Raw genomic sequence first — 14,131 nt, forward strand, 5'->3', positions numbered from 1 at the left:
TTGGTAAAAAATTGGCTCCTTTGGCCTTATTGCAGTATCCAAACGAGCCTCCTTGGATGTAAAACTTATGCCTGCCCGTTTTGCCTGCACGCTGCCAGATTGGTGAATTATTTTACATTTTTGGTTTCCAAACAAGCATTTTTTGGTGGTTTTGGCATCCGACATGGCAGTCAGATTTCAGATTGACAAATCTTTTTTCTTTTTTTTTTTTTTTGGTGATTTTGGCATCTGCCATTACTGGCAGGTTCCTGCAGCGCCTCTGCAGAGATGCAGGTGATGCAGCACCGGGGACTTGGGTGGAAGGAGGATAGAACAGCAGAGCAAGATGGGACTGGGGCGAGCTGGGAGACACAGGTTCTGCTGAATGCAGCTTTAGACACACAGGGGTCCGTTCTCTGTAGGAACACACAGCCCGTGCAGGCAGGAGAGCGGATGGTAACGCACCCCTCTGTACCCGGGGACAGAGATGTGGGGTGGCCGCTTCGCTTCCCTTGTCCCCTCTTGGGGCGCCGGGAAGGTCGGAGGGGGTCGGGATGAGAGAGATGCGCCGGTAGGAGAGGGAACCCCCGGTAAGGAGGGAGCACCCCTCGCACGGAGCCGTTAAGGGGCGGTTACGGAGCGGAGCGGAGCAGGTACCCCCGGTAGCAGAGCGGGCTCCGCCGGTAGGAAGCGGAGACCCCCGGCAAGGAGCAGTGGCCCCGCACGGAGCGGGCACGGCCGCTGCCCCTGGCGGGCGCTCAGCAGCCGCCGCGCAATCCCGGGGCGCTGCACCACCCCCCTTCCTCCTCCTCTCCTCCTCCTCCTCCTCCTCGTCGTCCTCTCCTCCCCCCGGAAAGGAGCCCGGCCCCGCCGCCGCTCGCCGCCCACCGCCGCCGGAATAAAAGGGGCGGCCGATGGTGGCGGCGGAGCCGCGCCGCGCCCGCCCCGCTCCGCGCCGCGCTCCGCCACCATGTCGGGCAGCGGCGGCGGCCCCGGCGACAATGCCGTGAAGAAGAGGAGCCCGGCGGGCTCGGCCGCCTCGCTGGCGCAGGAGGAGGACAAGCAGGCGATGGAGAAGATGCTGGGGGCGGCGGGCGGAGGGGCGCAGGAGAACGGCTGCGCCCGCTCGCCCTCGCCGTGCGGCTCCGGGGAAGGGGTGACCCTGCAGCGCTCCATCACGCTGCTCAACGGCGTGGCCATCATCGTGGGCACCATCATCGGCTCCGGCATCTTCGTCACCCCCACGGGCGTGCTGCGGCAGGCCGGCTCGCCGGGGCTGTCGCTGGTGGTCTGGGCGGTGTGCGGGGCGTTCTCCATCGTGGGCGCCCTGTGCTACGCCGAGCTGGGCACCACCATCACCAAGTCCGGCGGGGACTACGCCTACATGCTGGAGGTGTACGGCTCCCTGCCCGCCTTCCTCAAGCTCTGGATAGAGCTGCTCATCATCCGGCCCTCCTCGCAGTACATCGTGGCTCTGGTCTTCGCCACGTACCTGCTCAAGCCCATCTTCCCCACCTGCCCCGTGCCCGACGAGGCTGCCAAGCTGGTGGCCTGTCTGTGTGTCCGTAAGTACCATTTAATGGCTTTGAGCTGACGGGGAGTAGGGTTAGGTTGGATACTGGGAAGAAATCCTGCCCTGTGAGGGTAGTGAGTCCCTGGCACAGGTTGCCCAGAGAAGCTGTGGCTGCCCCATCCCTGGAAGTGTCCAAGGCCAGGTTGGACAGGGCGTGGAGTAACCTGGGATAGTGGAAGGTGCCCCTGCCCATGGGACCGGGATGATCTGTTAAAGATCATCACTGATCTTGAAATTCCCTTCCGACCCAAACCATTCCAGGATTCTATGACCCTGTCTGGGTTCCTGCTGTCCTGCTACACGTGGTTCCTCGTTCACCGTCCCCTTCCCCAAAAAGTGTGCTCATACATCACTTTGGAGGAGATGCCCCATCCATCCTGTGCTGTGCATACCGAGTTTTTCTGGCTGTTTTGAATGACAGCAGAAGGAAATGTGGCCCCATCCCAAATAAATGGAGTGAAAAATTCCCCAAATGCCAGGTGCAGGTTAATGAGCCCCTCTGAATGCAGCGAGCAGTGTGCAATAAATACAGCGTGCATTTTTGCTGGGAGCTGGAATAGGATTTCTCATGCTCTCCCCCAAGACTGCGTTTGGGCAGGGTACGATCCCCTGGTGCCCCGCAGTGCTGCGGTGCCTGGGATGGGCGTGGATGTGCAGGCAGAGGTGGGGATAACGAGCACTTGGGAAATTATCTGTCACGAGCAACTGGTGCTGAACGTGGCCTGTGCTCAGTGCTTGGCTGGTTTCAGCACCAGTTGGGAGATGAGCTGTTCCTGGCTTGTGTGTGCGCTGATACCACGCTCAAAACCTGTTTTTATGGGGATTTTTTGGTAGCAAACGTTCCGTCTCACGAGGCGTTGCCTCGCAGAGAAGTTCAGTCACGCTGTGATGAATTCAGGGCCACTGATGCCTCCCAGGGCACACAGATCTCTCTGCTGCTGCAGATTTTGTCACCTCTCTGGTATTTTGGAGGCTGCAGTTGTGCTGCTCAAGCCCCATTTTCTGTTCCTCTGGTGAATGCAAAGTCACCCCATCCAAATTCCTCATCCTCTAAATACAGGACCATTTTCTGCCCTTCCCTCCTCATTTCCCATTCAATCTGTTCTGCTCCACTGGTCTTCCTGGGCCTTTATAAAGCTGTATATTGGGAAAGGATGTCATTTTTGGGAGGGCTTTATAAAGCATTTATTCACTGTACAAAATCACAGCCAAGTGATCTTTTTTCTTTTTGCATTTTGAAGTTGTGAAGAGAAGGTTGCTTGTTCGTGCTGCCCTTTCCAAGGGGATTGTGTTAGATTCCTTCCCCCTCTGAGGATCCCAGGCATCCAAAAGCTGCAGCATGTGGTCGTTATGGGAAGATATATTGTCTGTAAATATCTTTCTACCCACACTGAGCGAGGCTTTGGGAGGTAAATTACATGGCTAGTTAGTAATAATAGCATTAATAACAGACAGGGCCGTGGATTGTACTTTCTCTGGGCAAGTTTAAAACTTCCTCAGTCCCCACATCAATTTTTAGGAATGTAAGGGTACACTGACAGGCGTGTGGATTTGCATCCAAGTTTTTCACCACGTGTAGGGCACGTACTAAGGAAATACAGTTATTCAGCTAAGAAAGCTTCACCAGGATTAGGAAATAGTTCTGCTCCTGGGTGTCTTGCCTTCTGCAAATGTGGTTTTAGAGCTTTCCTGCCAGTCTGCACTGTGGTTTCCTCAGGGACCCACAGGAGCATGGCACGGGTGGACGTGGCATTCCCGTTCCTTTCTGAAAAGCCAGGGAATTAGGGCATTGATTAGGGGCTTTCTGACTGCCTTATGGCAGAGTTTTGCTGTGCAAGCACATGTTGGAGTTGCCAAAGGCTTTGAGAAGGTGTTTCTAATAATAAGTACCTTTTAATCTGTGGGATCATTCCCAAAACAGGTAGGAGGAGGTGTCTTTTCACATTTTATTGATCAAACCCCAAAGCAGGGGTTACAGTGTGGATTGCAGCATCCAAGTTCTTGAAGCCAGGTCTCATTCCCATTCCTGCTTCTCCAGTAAATGTCTCCAGCTTTCTTTTGCTGGCAGTGAGGAGTTTCCCTGAAGCAGAATTTGTTCTTGAACCTTTATCTTGAAATGCCAAGGAGAGAGTTCTCCAAATCTCCCTCAGTTCCATGTGTTTCTCCTTTAAACTCCACTCCCCCCACACCGCTGGCTCCTGTTTTGTTTATGCTTTGGGTTAAGTTTGGGGTTGTCTCCTTTGCTACAAAAGGTTAGTTCATCCTGCATCGCCCTCAGCAAGTCAGCTTTGGTAACTTTGATTTTTCGGAATGAGCTTTCCAGCTCTCTGCTGCCAAAACCACATCATGGTCTAGGAACAATAAATGAAGTAAATCTGCTCCAAGGACTCAACAGCCACACAACACTTGTGTGGACTAACAAGCAGCTTTGTTTCGTGGTTGTTCCCAACATCAGCTACCCAGGGAGATACTTATTTCTTTTCAAAAGCAATAGAGTAGAAAAAATGACCTATTTGTGCGTATGCTGCAGCACATACATTAATGAGTTTTCTCAAAGAAGGGAAGAGCAGTTTAGGAGGCAATAGAGGAGTTTGGGACTTGGGGCTGGAATTCAGTGTCCAAAATCCAGCTTTCTAGAGCAGTCCCAGCTCTATCCCTTGCAAAGTTTGTATCTCAACAAGAAATGCAGTTGCTGCCTGCTTTCTAGTAAGGGGAGAAATAACAGAAGTTATTTGTTTGCACTCCACTGGTGTTGAACAGTTGGATAAATAATGTGCTGTTTGGTATTTGCCACAATGAAGTCCAGAGACTGAATTAATGCATTAAGAGACTCCAAATGACAGTCTCGAAGTGAAAGGAAAAAAAAGGTGGTTGGAAGAGGGAATTTCCTTCTCCTGAAGGTGCTGAGGAAAACAAGGTGGGTGGTGAGTGGAATTTAACTACAAATAGGTTTTTTTTTGCTCTGAAGATTGTAATCTACACACAGTTGGTGTGCAAAACTTCTTTCATGAGATACCATGAATGCTTGTTAGCTTTGCCAAATAAAGGGGGGGAATTCACTACAGGGAAGTCTTCCTATAGCAAGATGGGCTAAACTGTTCCATCCTCAGCCTGGCTCATTTTATGTCCATCATGAACCATCCAGTGCTCCTTGGGTCTAGGAATTTGGGTAGTTCGGCTGAATGCTTGTCAGGCTGCAGATTATGGGTAATTCAGAAACTTCAGCATCTTCTTTTTTACCTGTGATTTTGTACAGCTGATATTTTTAGAGCTGATAAATCATAACAGCAAATGCCAAGGGACAACAAACACAAAGTCTTGCCGTGTAGGCAGGAGCAGCAGAAAAATTTAAAGTTCATGGAACAGAGTTTGTGCGTGAAAACTCAACAATAAGTTGAATTTACCCAAATCTGATCTCATCTAAACCAGTTTTACCCCTTCTGTAGCTGATGAGGGACAGCCATTAGGTCCTGGCTTTGTGTACAGTGTCAACATTGTACGTGGCAAAGATTTAAACTGCTGAGGGTTCCGCGCTCCCTGTCTCAGGTGCACGTGGGTCAGATTCTCTTTCACAGCTGCCACTTGTGTTAACATTTCTTAAATTCAACTGACAAATCTTAACAAACCCTTAAAAATCACAGCCCGGCACACCATGTTCTAGAGGTGGCTCAAGGATGCAAAGTTTCAAATTGGCCAGTTAAAGAGCCCGTGGCTATTCCTTTTTTCCACATGTTATTTTTCAGATTTCCTACTTGCACAGAAGCACCTTCCCATGTATTTTGAGGTGTCTTGAGTTGTCGTACAGTAAATTAATTTGCTGTAGGTAAGGGAGATGAGATAATGCTGCTGTTCCATAATTTACCCATTTCTTGACAATACAGTCTGCTTCCCAGAAGCTCAAGAAACCAGGAGTTGGAGTTGATGTTTCTTGTGGGTCCCTTCCAACTGGGGATATTCTTTTGCATATAATTTTATTCTTGATCTGCAACATCAAATCAGCAGTTTGATTGTTCGCTGCTCAGTTCTTTTCTCACTTGTTAATTATATGTGCAAATCTGGCACTAATAACCCCAGCACAGCAGTATCTGCTGCTTCCAAAGCCACAGCATTTTAATCTTCTTCAAAATTTATTTAGACTTTCTTTGCTGCTTCTGAAATATTATTTTGGGCACTCCTCCTGCAAGCGTGGAATTCCGTGGAAATGATGATGAATTCCTCGTTTGTCTCTTTTGTTTTGAACGGCCAAATAGTGAAAGAATTAGTAGCAGCCAGAGCAGAGCTGAGTCATGTGTAATAGCACATGTCATGGGGAAGTGCCTGCCACCCCTCTGAGTAACTTGTGAGTTAGAGGAGGAGAAGGGAATCAAAGCCAGGTTTTGGCAGGAGGGTACAAACACAGCCTTGACCTCTTGCCAAGACGCAGCCGTGACTGTAAGCGAAGGTTCAGTGTCAGCGTCTCCCCCACAAGTCACAGATGTTGAAAGCAGGAAAATCTTCATTTGGCATTAAGGATTTACTTCAAATCTGCCAAGCTCAGCTCTGTGCCCAGGTGCTTGAAGCGAAGAGGTGGATTTTCACCTCATCAGGTATCAGCTGGTGAGCAAGGCAAACACGGAATACATCCCATCCCATCCCTGTCTGTCTCTACTTTTAATTAATCTGCCAGGACAAGCCAGGTGTGAAGCTTTGAAGATTTATTTTTCTCTCCTCCAGAAAGGTGGATTAAGTGACTAAAGCTGCATCAATAAATAGGCCCTTGTTTGATCAGAGTGGAGGGAAAGGATCTGTAGAATCCCTGCTGGATGGCATGTGCTGCAAGGCTGAGCTTGCCTTTTTAATCTGCCTTTAATTAGAGCAGCGTTAATGAAAATGGGCTCTGACACTTGCAGGACCCTCCTGAAATCAATGACGGCTTGGAGGACTCTTGAAACACAGCAACCACTGCACTCCCAGCACCTCTTTCTTGGCTCTCACAACAAATGTCCCATTGAGTTTTATTGTATTTGGATGATTTATGTTATCACTTGAGATCCTTCAGAGTCTTTCCCTTCTGGCATGAACAAATTGGGAAGGTTTTTTTCAGGGAAACCCTCCATGGCCAGTGTCATTCAGAGCAAAATCACTTGTTTTGAGCATTCCAGGAGTCTCACAGTGCCGTGTCAGAGGTGGCCAGTAGATCAAATCCAGTGGATGAGGAAGCAGTTTTTTCCAGCCAGGGTGTAGAGCTGAATTCTGACCCCCTGCATGGCACAGGTGACATGACTCAGCCCAAAACCTGCCTGGAATTTTTCATGATGAAGCTCATGATCCAGGATTTAGCGCTGAGTGCTGTATTTCAGCCACCTTCCCGTGGATTTGTAGGATCTAATTCAGTACAACTGTGGGAAGGTGCTTCTGTGGAAGTGTAACCTCATGGTGGGCCAGGTAAGATGGGTTTTGCAGGTCCAGATTGATGGTGATGTGTCTTTGGGGCTTAATGTGCATATTAGTAATATTTAGTTTGTCATATTAAATAATGTATTAGTAAGTATTAATATTTAGTAAGTGTTTTTTTCACTGTTAGGAAGATACTTCTAAAAAGTGGCCATGGTGGAGATGTTTAGCTTGTGATAGTTAATTTGCTGGAAAAGGAAGAAATATGGAAAACCTCTTTCTCCCTATCTTTTCTCTCTATATTTTGTTTGTCTTCCTGTGGGTAAAACGACCTTTTCTGTGGAATTGCTGCATCATGTCACGTGGAAACTTTGGCAGTAAATCACAAGCTTCTTCCTAAGGAGACAAAGGAGTAACTCCTACCTGCAGTTAGGAGTCAGCTCCCCTAACATTGATACATTCTTTGTAGTTTGCATGTGCCACACGGTTAGAATGAAGTGTACCACTGTTATTATGGGATGTTGGTACCACAGCAGTGGGTGGGTTATCCAGATTTGGGATCCAGCCTCTGCAGTACCTGGAAATGGTGAAATTCCAACCCCTGAAGCTGCCTCTTGGCTCTGGCTGTGCTGCACTGGCTGGCACAGCTCTGCAGAGAGATGGCAGGGAAGTGCTTGGCAATTTATTCTTGCACAACTCTGGACACCTGAGGGGGTGGATTCTTCTGGGATCACAGGGTAACATCCCATCCCATCTTGCACAAGCTTCTGTGTCTCCCAGCTCCCTGGAATTGAAAGGCAGGGGAGAGATGGAGCTGTGACACTTCCAGGGTGTCTGGAGCTATTTGTTGGAGACACCCAGAACTTGTGGTCTTAGGGGGTGGATTTGGAGGGGATCCTTTTCCTTAAACTCCAGTGGCTGGGCAGCCTTTGCTTTCTCCTCTCATTTGTTGATGCCTCAATCCCCGATTCCTGTTTCGGGAAGAGAAATTAAAAAGGAAACTCTGACCCGTTGCCAGGTATGTTGATTATTATAAGTAGATTTTAATATAGACACATTTGCTCTGGGGCCAAGTGCTCCTTTCCATCAGCCTCATGTGCCCCCAGGCCTTTCCCTGCTCCAGATCTACAAAGTTTTTTTCTTCTGCTTTTTCTCTTCACCACCTTGCAGGGCACATTCAGTCAATACCCATCAAGCTGAAATTTTCTGAACCATTTTCTGCCTGCGTCCTTGCATGTCTCATGTCGGATTGTGCTGATAGAAATAGTCACCTGAGACTTTTGAGAGACACTGTGGCATCACAGCCACCAGGATATAAAATTGGTGGTTTGTTGGTTTTTTTTGTTTTTTTTTTTTACCTTAGTGAATTGATTTTCTCATGGGTTTAAACCACTGTAGTCACATAATTCCTTGTTTGTCCTGTGTGGGAGTAACTCTTCCTTTTCAGTGCCAGCCTCTGGTGAGCTGAGGCAGCAGTTCCCTAAAGCCCACGGACTGTTCTGTGCCTGGGGTTTGTTCCTTGGTGGCCACAGGCTCAGCTTGTCTTGTCTCTGCCTCAGACCTGGTTGTACCATCACTGGTAGGAGAGAAAACTCTTTGTGTGTCACCTGCACTTCATGAGGAGTGAAAGGAGCTGTAGGATGGGGAATGGAGAGGAGCTGGAACTGTTCTGGGAGTAATTGTAAAATGGGAGAAAATCAGCATCATCCAGTGGCAGATGGTAAATGGAAGCATCATCTTACAATTCCAAGGGTCAAGCACTTTGGAAATGTGAGTTACAAGCAGGGGTCCTGTGTGACAGAACAATTTACAGTCCCTGTTTTCCTGGTGGGGAAGCTGAGGTAGAGAATTTCCCTTCATTCTTCCCCTTATTTTCCACAAGTTCCTTACCCTACTGTGCATTTTCACTCTGTGCTGTAACACCACACACAGGAATCCATGGGCAACTTGCAGCAAATTAATGAGTTTACTCCTTTAAAGCAGCTCCTTCCACACATTTATCCATGTTACAGAGGTATACTTGGAAATACTTGGCAGTACTCCAGGTCAGGAGCAGGGAAACCTGTGGGAGGTGAAATGAAGGACCCAGGTGACATGTACAGGGCTCCCAAGGGATGTAACCCCACAGGCAGCACAAATTCTGGTACCTGAGGGATTCCTACACTCATTCCAGAGACTTTTCACCTGAAAAGCTGCTGAAGATCTTGTGCTGAGCTCCTGTTGCCCCACCAGGGCATGGAACTGGATCCTTTTCCCTGTGAGTGAGGGTGATGCAGAGTTGTGGCTCAGCTGCTTGTTTGCTTGATTTTTTTTTCCCCAACAAAGCCTCCCTGAGCACTGTCTTTACTCTATGCCCAGTCCATGTTCACGCTCCATTATCCAGGAAAAGCTGCAGCCCTGCCTTTTCCTATAGGAATATTGCCAAGACTGTTGCATCATAAATGCCAGGCCCAGGTTTACCTGTGTCAGGGCTCCATTCCCGCTGTTTGCTTTGGGCAGAGCCCCACGGGAGCTGTTGTTCCATACAGTGTCTGTCGTGGACTTGTTCTAGACAGGATTGTCCCAGTCCCTTGCTGTGTCTGCTCTGTAGGCATTTATTCCTGTTGTCATCTAGGAATTGTGTTTTTGGGAGGGATCTTGGAATGCTAGTTCAAGGGAATACAGCTATAAAATGTGACTTGGGGGGGTGTAAAATCCTGGGCCTGTTGAATTAGTCAGTTTGTCCTTGTTCCTATCAGTCCTGGGAATTACCTGGCTGTGCAGGTGAGGGCCAGTGGAGCAGGTTCAGTGACGTGCCTGAAGGCAGCAGGGACTGCTAGGACAGAGTAAATATCGAAGCCAGACCTGCTGTTGTCTTTAAAAAGCCAAATTTATTTTTGAAAGCTTCTGGCTTCCCCTGTGGCTTGAGTTACCTTGGAATGAAGATAAGGAATGAAGGATGGAGCAGGTGAAGAGCACCTGTTGAGCACGTTCTGCAGCAGTGAAACAACAGGATCTGTCCTGCTTGTGCCAGAGTGATCTGTAAATAAGGAATGAGATTTAGATGGGACATAAGGAAGAAATTTGTTACAATGAGGGTGGTGAGGCCCTGGCACAGGTTGCCCAGAGAAGCTGTGGCTGCTCCATCCCTGGAAGTGTCCAAGGCCAGGTTGGACAGGGCTTGGAGCAACCTGGGGTAGTGGAAGGTGTCCCTGCTCATGGCATGGGGTGGGACTGGATCTTTAAGGTCCCTCCAAACCCAAACCATCCTGAGATTCAGCCCCCCCTGCTACATCTGCCATCCCTGCAGCTTTCTAGCTCTTATTATCCCAATTATGTAAAGCCTTTGGAGAGGGGCTGCTGGATCAGCCAAGCTGTGTCAGGTCAGGTCATGCTGAAATCCTTATTCCTAGAGTGATTCCCAGCCCGGGTGGGTCACTCCAAAGGTCTCCCTGGCTGGCATCTGCCAGGGGCTGGTGGCTGGAGCCTTAGGAAAGATGCTGCAGGAATTAGGGCAGTGCAGGCTGATCTCTGCCTGTGCTGTATCACTGCCCTGATTTAGAGTAAAGCTGTTGCTGTGCAGCTTTCCCATGTTTTTCCTGGGAGCAGTTCATCCGAGGTGAGGGAGCGGTGCCAGGAGGAGCCCCTGCGTGGCTGGGCAGCATCTCAGATCAAAGGAATCAAACTTGCTGCTTTTAGAAATCCCAACCCTCTTGCTCTCCTCAGAAGCTGAGCAGCCACTGGAATTCGTCCTGGAGTTTTTACTGAAAACCTTCTTATCCTGGTTGTTTTTTTGTTGGTTTTTCTTGTTTGTTTGTTTTTTCTGTAGGATTCTTCCTGATGGGAGAGACTGAGGGTTTTTTTTCAGCCCTTCCTACATTGAAAGCGTTTGAGTGGAGTAACTCCCCCACGCTCCTTTAGGAAAGACAAATATTATTATTATTGCGTAGTGGGAAAAGCAAAGCAAAGCAGAGGGGCTGTGACTGGCAGGGCTCTGACTCAGGGCAGTGGCAGAAGTTCTCAGCCTTCTTCAGTCTCTAACCCCAAGTGTTTTCTTATCTGTAGGGAGCCTGTTTATCTGGCACCAGTGGGATTTTAGGGCTGGGTACAGACACTTGGACTGTGCAGGAAGCTTTTGCCTTTTATTTTCACCACAATCTGTCCAGGGGAGTCTGTTCAAAACCCAAAACATGAAAAACAGCCCCAAAAATCAGTATCTCAGTGGAGGCCAAAGCATCCATTGTCCTGGACACAGAATGCCTAAATGGGAAGGGAATGTCACTGTCACACCTCTCAGGGCTGTCCTCACCCACGGGAGAAGCTTTTAGCTGCCTGAGCTCATCCTTTATATATCCCTCTGTAAACAAGGGGAGATTTATTTTTAGCATAATCGCTGGTCGAAGGGAATCCTGGATCCTCAGCTCCCTCCCCGTTAGGATTCACTGGAGGGGCATTTAGTAGGAGAACTGTGAGCTGTGCTGTGTTTTCTTCTCTCCCTCCGTGGCACAGACATAAGTTGACCTGCCTAACCTCTATTTTCTCCTTCCTTGTTATCTGACAACATCCCTTTAAGCCCCTGCTGGAGGCAGATGTGTCTCAGTCTCTGTGGTGGTGACAGAGCTGTGACTCTGCAGCCCACAGATAGTGTTGGGCTGCTGTGGGTGCTGAAAAGCCTCCAGACCTGGGCATGGGGTGACTTTGTAGCTGCTCCATATCTCCTTGGAGCAGTGTGAGGTGGAGGGACCCTGAGACAGGGATGGGGACAGAAGTGTGGCAGGTCTGGGCACAGATCCTCCTCCTGCCCTTGGCCATCAGCCAGAGCAGCTCAGCCAGAGCCCGGTTTGTCCCTCCCCAGAACCAGGTCTGGGACCTTTCAGTCTCACCCACACTGCCCAGGGGGCTTGAAGGGCACGATATAAAACAAAGTCAGTCTCAAACTCCTTGTTTACTTTTCTCACTCGTAGGCCGTAGCGGATCATGGGGTTTGCTTTGTGAAGACATCCAGCTCTTTCATTTCTGCAGACTTTGAATGCTCTTGTGTTGAAATGGCTCTTGTACTGAATGCTCTTGTACAGAATAGTGGGGGTTGCAAGGAGCCAATGATCCTGAAATCCATCATGTTCTGGGACACTGGCACAGAGAAGCTGTGGCTGCCCCATCCCTGGAAGTGTCCGAGGTCAGGTTGGACAGGACTTGGAGCAACCTGGGATAGTGGAAGGTGTCCCTGCCCATGGCAGGGGGTGGAATGAGATGAGCTTTAAAGTCCTTTTTGACCCAGACCAGTCTGGGATTCTATGAATAATCCAGTTTAGGGTGGATTCTCCTGATTTCCAAATCAATCCTCTCTCCACACCTGCAGAACAGGAGGCTCCAAAGAAGGCCTAGCCACTCTGTGATCAGATGCTCTGGGCTCTAAACTGTGAGTGCAGATCCATCCCATGACTTCAGGAGAGGGGGATCTGGATGTTTTGGGGTGCAGCTGTTTGGTCTGTTCGAGGCAGTGGGGTCCTGGGAAAATGAGCTGGAGGGTGTGGGAAAAGAGCCTTTCTTTGCCCGAGGTCAGAGGCCAGCAGGGAAAAGATCCCGCAGGGAAAAGCCTCCAGCTCCAGAAGAAGAGTTGAGATCTGCTCCTCCCTGAGCTACTGGGGACCAGCAGGTCCAGGGGCTGCTGCCAAGCTGGTGAGGGGACAGCGAGGGGTGACTGTGCACAAGGGAGGCAGCAGGAGGGGAGGGCATCCATCACATCGGGCACTGTCACCCTTGGGGTGACATCTTCCCATCTCTATAAACAAGCAACAGGCTCTGGGCAGGGAGCAGAGCACCAAAATAGTAAGGGATTTGAAAGAGCAGCAGGGTTTAGCCATTATTTTCTCTCAGCCAGGAGCAGCTTTGTGGCTTTGGACAAGCCCTGGCTCAGGCTGTGCCTTGCCTGGCAGGAGGGTCACAGTGCCAGGGTCAGGATACAGGGTTGGGGGGTCAGGAATAAGGAAAAAAAAGGTTGGAAATCAGGCTTGATTGGTTCTATAAACCACGGGGCAACTTGTAGGAAATGGGAGCTTCTCGGCAAGCAGAATGCTGATGGGAATGAGCACAATCCTGGGCAATTCTCTCCAGCATCCCCTCTGTGTTTGGCCCTGGGGAGCATCTCCGAACCCTGCACAGCCATCCCTGGCACTGCTGGTCGAGCAGGTCAGGCACAGGGTGAGGATTTCCACAGATCCAGCTTCTCTTCCCACCTGCCCCACTGACCTGCAGGTGTTGTTTGTGTTGTATCCCAGAGGGTCAGGACGGGGACAGCTCCTCCTTCACGTCCAGGCAGGGGCAGCATGGTCTGGCCTTGATTGTTTTTGGGTGCTATTGGTATAAAATAAGTATAAATCAGTCCTGGAAGCTTGTCGTGACATTTCTACATTGTTTTCACACAAAAGCAACGTTAAATTGGATGGACTGAACAGGCATTGGGGCTGGGCACTTTGAACCTGATGGGTCCTTTTATGTATATGCCCTCAGAAGTGTATTTTTCAGTTCAGGGCTGTTCCTTGTCACAAGGACTATGTAGATTATTCAAATCACCTATTGACAAAAACAGATGTGGAATTGTAAAGTGTGAGGCTGCAGAGCCTGGCTCTTGACTAGTTTCTTTTTCAGGAAGAGACACTCTGGTGGGCTAAGTTTTAACAAAAAGCAAATCATAGAATCACAGGATGGTTTGGCTTGGAGGGGACCTTATATAGATCGTTTCCTTGTTACCCATGCCATGGGCAGGGACCCCTTCCACTAGCCCAGGTTGCTCCAACCTGGCCTGGAACACTTCCAGGGATGGGGCAGCCACAGCTTCTCTGGGCAACCTGTGCCAGGGCCCCACCCCCCTCAGAGCCAAGAATTCCTTCTGTATATCCAATCTAAACATTTGTCATAATTTGTCTTGCCCATTAAGTGTTTCCCTGGTGCTGATGCGTGTCCCTGTGTGTCCCCAGTGCTGCTCACAGCCGTGAACTGCTACAGTGTCAAAGCTGCCACCCGTGTCCAGGACGCCTTTGCTGCGGCGAAGCTGCTGGCGCTGGCCCTCATCATCATCCTCGGCTTCGTGCAGCTGGCAAAGGGTGAGTGCTGCTCCTTTTCCTTGGGGGAGTGCTGTGGACTCACAGCAGAATTAGGGAGAAAGCCCAGGAGTCCCACCCTGAGCGTTTCAGGGCTGGCAGAAAGGGCTTCACAAACCTTGCTTGT

General features: G+C 49.7%; 1 protein-coding gene across 1 annotated transcript in view; it reads left to right on the forward strand.

Annotated features, from left to right (window-relative positions):
• The first annotated feature begins 872 nt into the window (after positions 1-872).
• The window catches only part of SLC7A5 (solute carrier family 7 member 5), a 38,896-nt gene continuing 25,637 nt past the window's right edge, over positions 873-14,131 (forward strand). The window contains exons 1-2 of the mRNA XM_050311718.1: positions 873-1,544; positions 13,882-14,007. Coding sequence (XP_050167675.1) covers positions 950-1,544; positions 13,882-14,007 — 721 coding nt within the window. The 5' untranslated portion in view covers positions 873-949. The remainder of the gene's footprint in view (positions 1,545-13,881; positions 14,008-14,131) is intronic.

The sequence above is a fragment of the Myiozetetes cayanensis genome, unplaced genomic scaffold, assembly GCF_022539395.1.
Source record: "Myiozetetes cayanensis isolate MyiCay16 unplaced genomic scaffold, myiCay2020 scf16, whole genome shotgun sequence".
Taxonomy (NCBI): domain Eukaryota; kingdom Metazoa; phylum Chordata; class Aves; order Passeriformes; family Tyrannidae; genus Myiozetetes; species Myiozetetes cayanensis.